The sequence below is a fragment of the Agelaius tricolor genome, unplaced genomic scaffold, assembly GCF_023055355.1.
Source record: "Agelaius tricolor isolate 1412-34295 unplaced genomic scaffold, bAgeTri1.0.p SCAF_24, whole genome shotgun sequence".
Taxonomy (NCBI): Eukaryota; Metazoa; Chordata; class Aves; order Passeriformes; family Icteridae; genus Agelaius; species Agelaius tricolor.
This window is the reverse complement of record NW_027269284.1, coordinates 9,852,844-9,865,543: the sequence shown is the minus strand read 5'-3', so window position 1 is coordinate 9,865,543 and position 12,700 is coordinate 9,852,844. Positions and strand designations below refer to the sequence as shown.

At 39.0% G+C, this 12,700-nt stretch overlaps 1 protein-coding gene across 6 annotated transcripts in view; it reads right to left on the bottom strand.

The window, feature by feature from the left end:
• PPP2R2C (protein phosphatase 2 regulatory subunit Bgamma) overlaps nucleotides 1-12,700 on the bottom strand; it is a 186,783-nt gene that overhangs the window by 53,895 nt on the left and 120,188 nt on the right. For all 6 annotated transcript variants that reach the window (XM_071447395.1, XM_071447400.1, XM_071447397.1 and 3 more), the window contains 2 exons: nucleotides 1,342-1,439; nucleotides 556-721 (listed from right to left, as the gene is read on the bottom strand). In XM_071447395.1, the coding sequence (XP_071303496.1) occupies nucleotides 556-721; nucleotides 1,342-1,439 (264 nt within the window). The remainder of the gene's footprint in view (nucleotides 1-555; nucleotides 722-1,341; nucleotides 1,440-12,700) is intronic.

Below are 12,700 nucleotides of genomic sequence, written 5' to 3'. Positions count from 1 at the left end.
AATAATACTGCTTTCTTTCATCAATGGGCTTTAGACATGTCAGAAATATGAGTCAGTATCAATACCCTAGTATTATTCCTTCTGTCTTCCTAAGATTTTTGCACATCTTTAAAGCTGAAATAAACTATTCTGATGATAATGAATGAAAAGAAAAATAAATTAATCTCTCTCACCGACCTTCATCTACGCATCTACAAATAATAAAAATTATGACAAATACAGCAGAAAAAATTCTAAATTTCTCATGAAACACAAGCTGCTGAGTAAGGTGATGCCTTTGTCACATGATCTATTTCAGGATAGCACTGCATATTAATAGAAAAATAGACAGCTCTTTAAATGTCTATGAATAATCAACTGGAAAAACCTCATGATTCTATTAATAAAATACGCAAACAACAGATATCAGAGGCAGTATGACAGTCTTGGTAAACTCTGAAAGAGGAAATTACTAAAACAGTAGATTAAAATGAGCAAATATATATATCAGCACTAAAACACACAGAGCAAATACTGCAAATACTGCTATGTCCTGCATACTCTCATCAATCTCACCATTTGTTGATAGAAGTGAATGAGCTGCATTTTGCTGTGGTAACCACTTGATCTTGTTTATTTTTTCTTCTATCTCCAAACTCTTCAAATAATCAAATTCAGGTTCATGGCTCTGGAAAGTGCTGTAAACATTGTACTCACCCTGATTGTAAGGCTCATTTTTACTCTATGGGGAATAAGAACAACAGAAACATTGTTTATGACAGCAATATATCTTCATCTCTTAGGAAAAGTGTATAAGCAACCTTATAAATATAAAAAATATTGGAAATTTAATTTAATTTCTCATTTAAAACATGATATTGACAGATTTGTTTCAGCAAGAATGAAATTTCCTGTGAGTACTGAAACGCTTAATATTAGAATTTTTGAAGAAATATCAGCTATTCAGGAAAGGCTTCTACACAAAATACTGCAGATGAATGGAATTTACAAGCAGAACATGTAAGTAAAGGTATTGTTTTAAATAGAATAGGGTTCCATTATCAGGAAAAAGCTATTAAAAGAAGGCAGAAGTAAAACAAAAATAATCTTCTTTTTTCTTATATCAGAATTTTGGGGGCTTTGAAGCATTTTCGTTTGTGACAGCAAACTAACGAGTTAAAAATCCCTACCCTATTTCACTTCCTCTCTGAACAGGTGACACTCTGTTTTAATAAATCTTGAGATTACAAACAAGTAAACTCAATTAAATAAAGTGTTAAAAATTAATCCAGGTTTTAGACATGTTAAAAATTTAAACCTGATTTTTCAGACTATTGAGGATGACATTGGTAACCCACATACCTCAGGTTCCCTTTGGAATATAACAACTCGGCCCCCCTTGTCACCAGTAGCCAGCAGTTCTCCAGTGTGGTTGAACTCAACTGTAGAAATAATATCAGCTGGAGGAAGAAAGAGAAAAAAGGCAGATTTTAGACTGCTGCTTCAACACAAAGTCACTAGAAATATCAGGCACTCCACAAAAAATGCAACAAATGAGGGATTTGAAGGACTACAGATGAATTCACTGATGCAAACAGGCTGCATGCCATTACAATCTAATGAAACAAGTACAAACATTAAAGAGGCAAATTGGTGTTTCCAGTACATCTGCAGTTTGGGGGAGGAGAGGTTATGCTCCAAGAAGAGCCATCTTGGGTGGCTATAAAGCTTTTTTTGAAGTACAGAATTGGCCTCCTGCTATATGCTCTAGCAAGGACCAACATAACATCAGTTCTCTTGCATGTATTATTTATTCTACGAGCTTTCTGGTGATTTTAACAGAACCCCCTAGCAATAGTTTTCTCAAATATGTATTGGAGTCAAAAGTGCAAAAGCAAAGTACGTGCAGCCTGTCCTACCACTGAGGAATGAAGGCAAAACCAGAATTGTTCACTGTGCGGTGCTGGCAAGAGCCCATTCTAATCACTGTTTTCAAAAAATCATTTCAGCACCGTAAAAATGTGTCATCAGAAGACAAAAAGAATCTCAGTCTCTCTTTTCCTGATTTTCAGCTGCCTTCCCTAAGTAATTTCATCAGCTTAAACAAGAAACCTCATCAAAACCTGAGGCCAGTCTTGAGCACAAATTACTACATGAGGATGAGAGGGAGAAAGAGGCTGTAGGAGCTAAAGAACTGGTTCTTCTGTTTGAATGACAGTACATGCTAGAATCATAATCCACAGTTAATCCTACACTATTAGCATAATTTGAATCAAAATGCCTAGTGCAATAGTAAATTAAGAAACCATCATATATACAATCACAGGGAAAATGCAGGGTATTACTCAGAGACTGCATGTATGAATCCTCTATAATGATCAGTATTCACTCATCAGAATCATGGGCCAGATTTTAGAAGTGTCAATAGTTAGGAGCTTCCCTTTAGGCATAAAAAGCTGCAGTTCCCAAACACGTTCATCATCCATCAGTTTATAGGGAGAACAATGAAGTGACAGTGGGCTAAGCTCTTTTGAGAACCTAGCCCAAATGAGTTCACAGAAATTCAAAGGAATTGAAATAACAAGTGGATGTACCATTTACTTGATACATTTTATGAATTGAAAACATCTGTTCCTATTATTCTTTTAATAAACTAGCAGTTTAGTGCTGCAAAGTGTCTGTTGCCGGTAGCTCTCATCAGCTACACAGCCATCCAAAAGCCAGATTCTTACTCAAACATTACAAACTATTTACCATCTAAAAAAGGAAAACTTTGCTCCAATCACAGTAAAGAAAAATATCTTTTCATTTTTTAAATAAATCTTCACCACCAAATTCTTCTAAATCAAACCAACATTCCTCCATTTTTTCCTCCACTACTCCAAAATATAAAGGAAGAAAGGGGAACCATAAATGGATGTGCAGACTTTGAGAAAAATGGCACATGAAGACTTAAAATATTTTTGGTCTGAACCCAAAGCTCCTCAAAGGTAATGGCATTTGATTTTTATGTGGACTTCCACAGACTGCATATTTCATAGATAATAACTACAAAAGCCCGAGATTTACCAAAGCATGAGAAAAGGACAGAGACTCTGGTTATGTTTCATGATGCTCTGGGGTTTGCAACGGGTTGAGTTTGATGTCAATAATAAAAAGGGTTGTTTTCTAAAACCTAAAATTCTAATCAACTTTTCTGGCATGTAAAGTTCATTCAGATTGCTTTCAATGGAAGAACACTTCCTGGCTATTTTCTCCTCACCCTACAGAATTCATACTGATAGTAGGTGTGGTCACCTGCTCATAAAGTGACAGCTGCATGATTTTACTCATTCAAAGCTGTATCTCACCCCAATCACACAGGCACAACTGCAGAAGCCTCATGCTGATACTCCTTTTAAACTGTGCCTTATCTTAAGTGTGCAATGGGCAAGAAGGGCAAATGCAGAGGGAGAAATGTAGTATAAAATATGTGTGTATGTATGAGTCACGTACATGAGATTTCTCAACAGGTCATAAAAGAATAAGATAAAGTAACTGCAATAGGAATGAATTGCAATTGGACATATATGTGTGAATACATTTGTGATTGGCCTGGGATAATTCCACATCACAAAATATTCTTCTCTACAGTGGCAGTGTTCATAAAATATATTGCACTTTACAGAGGGCATCTGTCACTGCCCAGTAAAGTCCACAGCAGTATTTGCACATAATAACTCAACCAGGATTGTAATAAAACAGCTCTGCATTTTCTTATTATATTGCATTTGTCATTAAAATATCATGCACAGTTAAATGGTTACTGTTCAAAGAAAAGGGCTGTGGGCAGTGTGAAACAATGTTGTTCTGAGGCAAAATTCTCACCCCCTCCCAAGGTGTATCTTCCAGATACATCTCTCCTTTCTATTAGAAAAACTAATCCTGAGCTGGAAACTACCTATCATTTTTAAATTAACTTGTTCTGAAAAAGAGCAGATCCAATATTATGACCTTATAGGCTATGTAGCTTGTTGGTAAAAATTATCCTTGAATTGGAAAATCAGTTTTATTGATCCTGTAAATAACAGCTGAAAACAGCAGCTATCTGTCCCCTGCACAGACACCACCACCCCCCCAAACATATCCAGCATATCTGTTCAGCAGGTGAACATCAGTCATGCTGTTTTCTTACAAAGGGTTTGCCAGGCTGGCTCTTCCTAAAACAGAGGAGGTAAGGACAGAATCAATCAACAAAGCTCTTCATACTCTTCTGCAGGACACTCCCCCAAGTATTTATTAATGCTGCAGCAACATCAGCCACTACTGTCCCAATCCTGCAGATTCTCCCACTGCAGAGTGGCCCCCTGAGCACACAGAGCAATTAATTCCCAGATTTCAGCTTCTCCAGGACATATAAATGCACCACAATAGAAAAGCTGATGAATTTGCATGTACAGTAAGCCCTTGGCAAGGGATGGCAGAGATGAAAGATTCCTTCCAGCCTTCTCCTACACTACACCTTCCCTATCTCTGCTGGCAGTGCCAAGCTTTGCACTGACAATTAGGATTACCAGAGACAGAGATAATTTACCTATTAAGAATAATTATGGGTAACTTCAATGCCAAATGCTTACAATCAAACTATAAATCCAATCTTTTATAGAACATTAATCTTCCTACTCCAAATTTAAATTTTCCATTTTTTCTATGCAGAAATGTATATAAATTCTGATTTAAAAGTCAAGCTATTCAATAGTTTCCCTCAATATACAGGTGCTGACTGAGAAAAGCAGACCCAAAACTTTCAAAAGATGAAAATACTCCAGGGGCATAAACACCTGGTTATCTGGTCCACATCCAGCCACAGCAGATTGTCCCAGTATGCAAAATGCATTACAGACTTGAATCCTGAAACTTATTTTACATATTCACAGAAAGATACCACACTACTTCACAGCTTAAACTGACAAGAAGCTTTTCCTGATCCAACCTGTGAGGTGTTTTTAATTTACTGACTCCTAGTCATCCCTGCCCTTTCATACCTCACTAATTCCTCTGCAGATTCACAATTTACACTCCTTAAATGTTCTTAATGGCTATGCTGTTAATGGCTCTGCCTAGCTAGATATATTCAGGTTTTGTGATAGAATCTAAGTCCATCACTGTATACCTGGGCACATCAAGGCAAATCAAGCTGGTTGTACTGCTCTTTCCACAATTTCATGAGTATTGTTCCAACATGGATGCAGGCAAATAACCCTCCAGCAGCCCTCCCTAGGCTCAGTGCAGGAATGAAACAAGGTTGGTACACATAACCCAAGTTAATTTTGGCCTTTATTTCACCATTACATATTTTTCTATGTTCACCTTCTAGCCTCTCACAGTTTTATTTAAAGGAATAAGCTATTAAAAACCATACAGAACACCAACAGGTCCAAATACCTCTACAATAAATTAGAAAAGCCTTACCTATATATTCAATCTTCCTATCATTTTGGGGCACTCAAGTGTAACAGCATGCAATTTTCCACCTAATATGCACTCAGTGAAGCTAACTCTGAACATACTTACACATCCTCACACAGTCTTTTGGTCAGAAACTTCAAGCAATTCTAAGAAAAGCTCAACTGTAATTTTCATGGGTTATTTTTACTAAAAATTTCTACCTTTCTGGAACCTTTAATCTGAAGACTGTGGGTTTTTTTCTTTTTTTCTTATTCAGAAGATCAGCAAAGCAAAGAAAAATTTGTAATTATTTCATCCAGCACACAAATGCAGCTTTTTGAACAGCACAGCAAATTTCAAGGGCAATCATCATGCAACAGTACAGGGAAAAGAAGATCAGAGAATATAATCTTCAACTGAATTCCAGTGTAATCCAAACAGAGAATTAAAGGATTTGGAATGGGCCAGAACACTGGAATTAACTGCAGTACTCTTCTCTAAGAAAAAAGCTGTGAAATCCTACCAGAACAGGTCAGAACTTGGCATTAGTATCACACCCAGCACAGTGAGCATGGCCAGCCTGAGCTGACTGCATCAACATCTGGGTCAGGTTTTTGTTGTGTGTGCTCCCAGTGGCTAGCAGAAAATCTTGTAGTCTACGTTATTTCAACCAAGTTCTGACCTGGCCTAACCTTGGTTTGTGAAATCCAGTAAGATCACAGCACAATCTGGCATGGCTGCAAGCAATGTTCACTCATACTGATACAGAAGCCCCTGAGGAGAATAATCTGGAAGAAACAACAAAGAAGCTTGCAACAAAGAGAAACATAAAACAAAAGGACAAATGGCAAATAAAAGAGGAGCAGTATTACAGTATCTTGAATGAAGGGACAGCCAATACAAAGAGCTGTGCTGTCAGAATTTAGTCTAGACTAAGAAAGCAAAAAAAAGTAGGGAAAGAAAAATAATAAATTAAAAGAAAAAGCCTGCTACCTTTTTAAAAGCTGAAGTTTCAAAGGTTTCCTCAAGCAGCTAGAAAATAAAGTATGCAAAACCTCAAATGTATGAAGGCCTTCTTTTCTGAAATAGCTGGCAGAGAGATCCTTGACAACTGAAAAATTTCCTGCTTGAAGCAGCAGTCTCTGTAAAGTGCATTCCCTTTGGGCCACAGTAGTGTTATTCACCATCTTGGATCCAGGGATTGTAGGACATTAGAAGCATCCTCAAAGTCCAAGCAAGCACAATGCAAACTCTCCCACATCACACCATCCACCTTGGCTGGGTCAGATACTGAACACCCATAACAACACACCAGAAAGCCAACTCCACTCTTGGGCAGACAAGACACAGCAGCACAGAACCACAACCATCAGGGCTGGAAGAGACCTTCACGATCATCAAGTCCAACCATCAACCCAGCACTGCCACTGTAAGCCCTAAACCCTGTATGTGATCACCCAGATCACCCAGGCTCCTTGTCCTACATGCAAACTGCCTGATCATCTCTCCAAGGAACCAAAACAACACAGGTTATGTGCACAAACTGGGTGGTCAGATGAGGCAAATAAGAAAAAGGAGAGCACAAGGATGCATGAGATGGCAAGAGGAGAGAGCATGCAAATGTTAAAAGAGCATGAGGAAGGGTACAAAAGAGCACACCTGAGAAACTACAGGGACATATGAGAGCTTAAGAAACCATGAAAGAGTTCAAGGAAATGCTGCAAGAGAAAAAGTAGTTTGAAAAGAAGGATCTATCTGCCCCTTCACCCCTAGGATTATTTGTCATCCTGGCAAATCTTAATTTTGCTTTTTTCCTCATTTATTGTGGCTTTAAAGTATAATGAGTTTGTGCTAAAATATGGCAAATGTTTGCACTATGTTAGATGTAGGGACAAGGCAAAACACAACAGGAAGCTGATTTTGGCCAAGGCAAACTTTGAACACAGATGCTGCTAAGAATGGAAAACCTTGAGGGATCACTGAAACAAAGTGATCAATTCAAATGAAACCCAGAGATGGGTGTCCACTACACTTCAGGTGGTTATTTTGTTAACAGCCACCTTGCCTGGCTTCTTTGCTAGCAGAGGCAAATACATCAAAGGCAAAAACCAAACAGCCCCATTTAATCTTGTCATGCAAGAGCAAGGTTTATCAGGCTAAATATCACCTTTTTTCCAGAGTACAACCTCTTCCTGACATGAAATCCAAACCCACACAGTTGAATGCTGACCAGGTCTTGAAAAGCTCCTTGAAACAGGAGCACTTCAGCTAGGTATGGTAGTAAATAGAAGTTAAAAAACCCCAAAGAATGGAAGCAACAAATTTTTCTTACTTCAAATCCTGGCAAGCACTGTTCTAATCTTTCCCTTTTCTTCATCTTTGATCTCCAACTTTTGGATTTTAGAAATGCTACACATACACACCTTGGTGTCTTAGGTGACCATGAGATCAGTATGAGACTGCTGAGTTTCACAAGTCCATGCATCCCTATCCTCAGGGACAAAGGAAAACACCTTCCCATGCAGAACATCTGAGCATATGTTCAATGCTCTCTCAAAGAGAAAAGTCACTTAAAACAGAACCTAAAAAACCAAACCCAAAGTCTTTAGCCCTCTGTGAGTACTTAGGACCACTGTGATTTATTCTTTCTAGGCTGGAGTTTTAATGGAGTTGGGTTTTTCCTTCACTATTTTTGTATGTGTTTATTTTAAGAGCCTAGAAAATTTTTTCAACAGCTTTTTAATCACATGCTAATTTCTAGCTGTATTTCTCAAATTAGAAAAATCAACTATTAGAGCACAGTCAATGTAGAAAAGAACTGCTTACAGGACAAATATGTAAAATAGATTATCTGGGTTCAGTGTTCTATGCTAAAACAACACTTTATACTGAACACAAGTCACTGGGATTCAGTGTTTCATAAACTGACCCTCCCACATATGTATTCCTCATTCAAAAGCTCAAAGCCCTTATTTCAGAGGTTCTGGCACCCATCTCCTGCCTGCAGAGTACAAGGCCTCCAGGAAAAGAGGCCCAAGAGATTTGACCTTCTGCCCACTGAGGTAAATGCAAAGTTTCCCACCACTTAAGTAGTAAATAAGGTCAAGGAACATTTGTCAGATGTAGCATATCTGAAAATTGGGACACATTTCTCAAAAAATTGGCTGCAGCTTCCATGCACTTCAGTGTCTTCAATTTCAAGGTGACCTGCTTAGACCAGCAAGGTTGCAAAGGCAGAATGGCTAATTAACATTATTAATATTATCCTTTAACATTATTAATTTTATCCTTGCTGAAGTCACCAGGTGCAGTGCTTTGTGCCTTCCTAATCTGAACCATGCAGTGGACTGATAAAAAGCTTCCCAGGATTCCTTTTAATGCCTATTTAGGGCCCCCAGCAGTGGCAGGCACTGCACCCCTGCAGTCCCTGAGCATCCTCTCTGTGCTGGGAGCCTGCAGCCCTCCCTGAGCACCAACAGGCAACACAGGGCCAGCACCAGCCCTGCTTCCAGCAGGTACCTCAGCCCCTGGGAATGCCAAAGAGTGGAACAGCGATCCCTCCATCCTGTTCAGCCTGGACAAGACCAAAAAAAAGGCTACAAAGCCTTTTGCTTGCAGTAAATCAAAGCCATTTGGTAACTCTGCTTGTATCTATTCTTACAAGCAATGCTTAAAACTAAGAAAACACTGCAGATCAGTATCTATTTTAGCATAAAGATATGCAGAGAAAGCTTCTAAATTTCACATTCCCTCAAATCTTCTTCACAGCTTACACTGTGTAACACATGCTAGTCATTTACTCTTCGGAGATTTCGGGGAGGGGCAGGGGGGAGAGGTAAAAAAAAAAAGGAAAAACAAAATTGCAGCCAGATCTTTCTTTCTTTGTTGACAGATGAGACCCTCATCTAAGCAAAGGACTCAGTAACAGGCTTGAAACACTCTGCTTGATAAACATGCACATATTTAGAAAATGTGCCAGTCCACTCCTCTTACCAACCCACGCTGAAGGACAAAAGAGAAAAAATTGCCATGGGCATCACATCATGCATTTACAATTTCCAGAGAGAGGTTTAAACTGGTAGCCACAGAAGGAAGCCTGCCTGAGCTGGGAGCTGGGGCTCAGCTCCATGTTACTTCCCACTGAGGAGCTGCACAGCCTGGCTGCCAGCTCCACACAGATTAGAAATGGTGCTGCCAAGTGTTAAAAATGCTAGGCAACCAGGCTTTATGGAGAGCACAGAAAGACCTTGAACCTCACCCTCCATCTCAGAGCAAACAGAAGCCAAAAATGGGAAGCACAAAAATTATTAATATACACTAATTCTGCTTTTACTGTCGGAAGTGATTGTGCTTGTGCATAATAATTGCAATGATCTACAATAAGAAAACATCAAGTTTTGTTAAAAGCCTATTCTAAAACAAAGACAAAAAAAATCCCATCCATATTTAGAATTTTAAAGAAGAATAATTAATTTCAAATATATCAAAGACTAATGAAAAATCATCCAAAATTTAAAACAAGATTCTCAATAACCAGATTCCATATGAATGTTATATCCATATATTACATAAAAACGACAATAGAATTTCACTGCCAGCTGGTTCTGAACTTTTCTTCCCCCCCTCCCCCCCCAACTAAGCAATTAAATTCCAGAAGCAAAGCTCTCAGTAATTCTGTCACAGCAGTTCTCATGTTCAAAGCACTTTCTGGGCATTAAACTCCACAGCAACCCAAGGAAGTCAGCAAAGAAATGTCAGCATTCCCATTTTACACAAAAGAAAAAAAATGAAACAGATCCTCCAGAGTTTTTATCCAAGATCAGAGAACCAGTTTTGATTATACACATACTAAGGGACAGATAATCCATGCTGTGGCTTAGCAAAACATTTCTATTTAATAAAGCCCTTAATCACTTGTCTAGAGACTTAAATGTTCCTATATTCAGCTCAAATGAGTATGCATGTTGCTAAATGAATATACTGATGGAGTCCCAAGAAACAAAGCCTCACAACAGCATGCACCCAGGGAGAAAAAGCCCAGTGAGCAGGATTTTGGGTGAAGCAAGGGGCATATAATCTTAAAAATCATGAAGGGCTGGAGCTGGATTAGAGCCAGAGTCTTTAAGCACAGAGACAAGGCAGGCAGAGACACAACAGCTCTATCTGTGCTAGCAAATGAAGAGCTCCAGGATGTTCCTGGGTTGTGCAGTGCTATGATTCACACTGCTAAACTGATAGAGACAGGACCTTGAGAGGCTTTTGGCTGCAATAAATTGCTCTCCCCCAAATACCACTCTGGCATGGCTCAGAGGCCACAAGGCAGGGCCACTTCTCAACAGCAGCACACACATGGCCAGCATGGCTTGGAAACTGCAGAATGTCACCCCCATGGGCCTCTCTGTGCCTCTCAGCTGGTCCCAGGGCTCCCAAAACCCAGTTTGCCCAGGCAGATGCACTCAGTGAGTGAGTGCAGCTCATAGGAATCAGTGTGGCACACACACACAGTGACAGTCACACTCTGCCATGATTATATTAGGGTTTCCTACTGCAGCTGGCAGAGGTTGGGGTTTCCAGCATACAGGGGCTCTGGAGCTGTAGAACTAGCACAAAGAAAACAAACTGTGTTTGCTTTCTCAATTGTAACCCAAGAGAGTGGATGGCAGCGTTTAAATCTTCTCATCAGAGACTCTAACTACAGCATCCAAATAAACTCTATTCAAATACCATGAGCAGAAGCCAGCTCTAGCTCACACATCACAGACATCTCCTCTGTGACTCCCAGCAGTGGACCAGCAAGCTAAGGTCACACACAGGGCTGGCTGCCTGTCATGGGGGCTCCATGCCAAGCCAAGTAGATACTCATCTAACATTAGCATCTGTTTGCTTGGCAGGCTCCAAAGGCAATTCAGCTGACAACTCTGAATTTGCCTCTGGGTCTGTCACAAGATCATATAACTCTGGGACTTCTGGGAATGCCTAATACTTCTTTGATGAAGATCATGCATATCATAATAAATTAGCTTCATTCTAAGCATCCCTTGAAATCAGTGTTTGTCACCTCAGAATTATTCAGGTTGTGTGGCTGGTTTAAGTGTGTAAACTAAAGCCAAGTTCAAAGATCCTGCAAGTAGCTCTTGTTTACATGAAGATCTCTTCAGCAAGTTTACATGATGATCCCAAGAAGATAAAAAACAGATTTTTCAGTGTTAATATGGGTTGCTGTTACTGATGGAAGACCAAAGTCTGCTCCCAAGCTTGTCTAAAATGAACAGGATAACTGAATCATCTTCTATCACCCTACTGTTTTAAGGTTTGATATGCATGTGAAAATGATACTAATAAAAGGCTTACATAACTTTAGATTGGTCTAAAAGCTTGTTTCATAAGATTCAGTTCATAAAAGGCCAAAGTCATCCATCCATCTATCTATCTATCTATCTATACACACACATGTATGTATCCAACTGAATAAATGTGAGGAAAGATGGGATTGCTCACATGCTTAAAATTAAAATTAAATTAAAATGAATTTAATTAAAAGCATGCTAAATCACCCTATTAGGTCAGGAAATAGATGAACCCTTGGCCCTGAAACACTGAATTCCAGACGGCTGCAGTGTGAAAACCCAATGTTAAATTTGCCCTCAAGTTTAAATGCATTGTATTTCTATAATTACTCACTTAAAAAAATTACTTAAAGAGCAGAAGACACTAAAAATCAATTCACCTTTCCCCAGTCTGTGTCTGATAACGAAACTTCAAACGCTGTTAACAGCCTCAGGAAATAAACATCCCTGTTTTGGGATATTCCCAATGGACATCAATTACATAACAGGACTAGAGCAGCAAATATTACAAATGCTATATACAATGTCTAAAACAGGAACCATTTGCTGGTCAGGTAGCTTCTGTTTTTTTATTTTATTTCTGAATGCAGCAGCATGCAGGGAACCCAGTCATTATGTAAAACAGCCCTAAAAGCTCTTTCCAGTTTAATAATGCAATATTGCAAGTGGGAAATCAGACCATTCCCACTGTGTTTACAGCTATGGAACAGAGACTTCAAAGCTTCAAACCTATGTTTTAACACTAAGCAAAATCAGTCCTTCTTCATCAAAAGGTTAAATGCAAAATGTTTTTCATCCTATCACTAAAACTGAAAAGTCAAAACCAAAATCAGCTGGAAAAATAAACATCACTAATCAAGTTTCTGTCTCCTGTACAAAAACAGACCTAGAGGAATTTCCTTAGGAGGCTCCCCAAACGAGGGGGGGCTTCAAAGCAAATGGTGGTG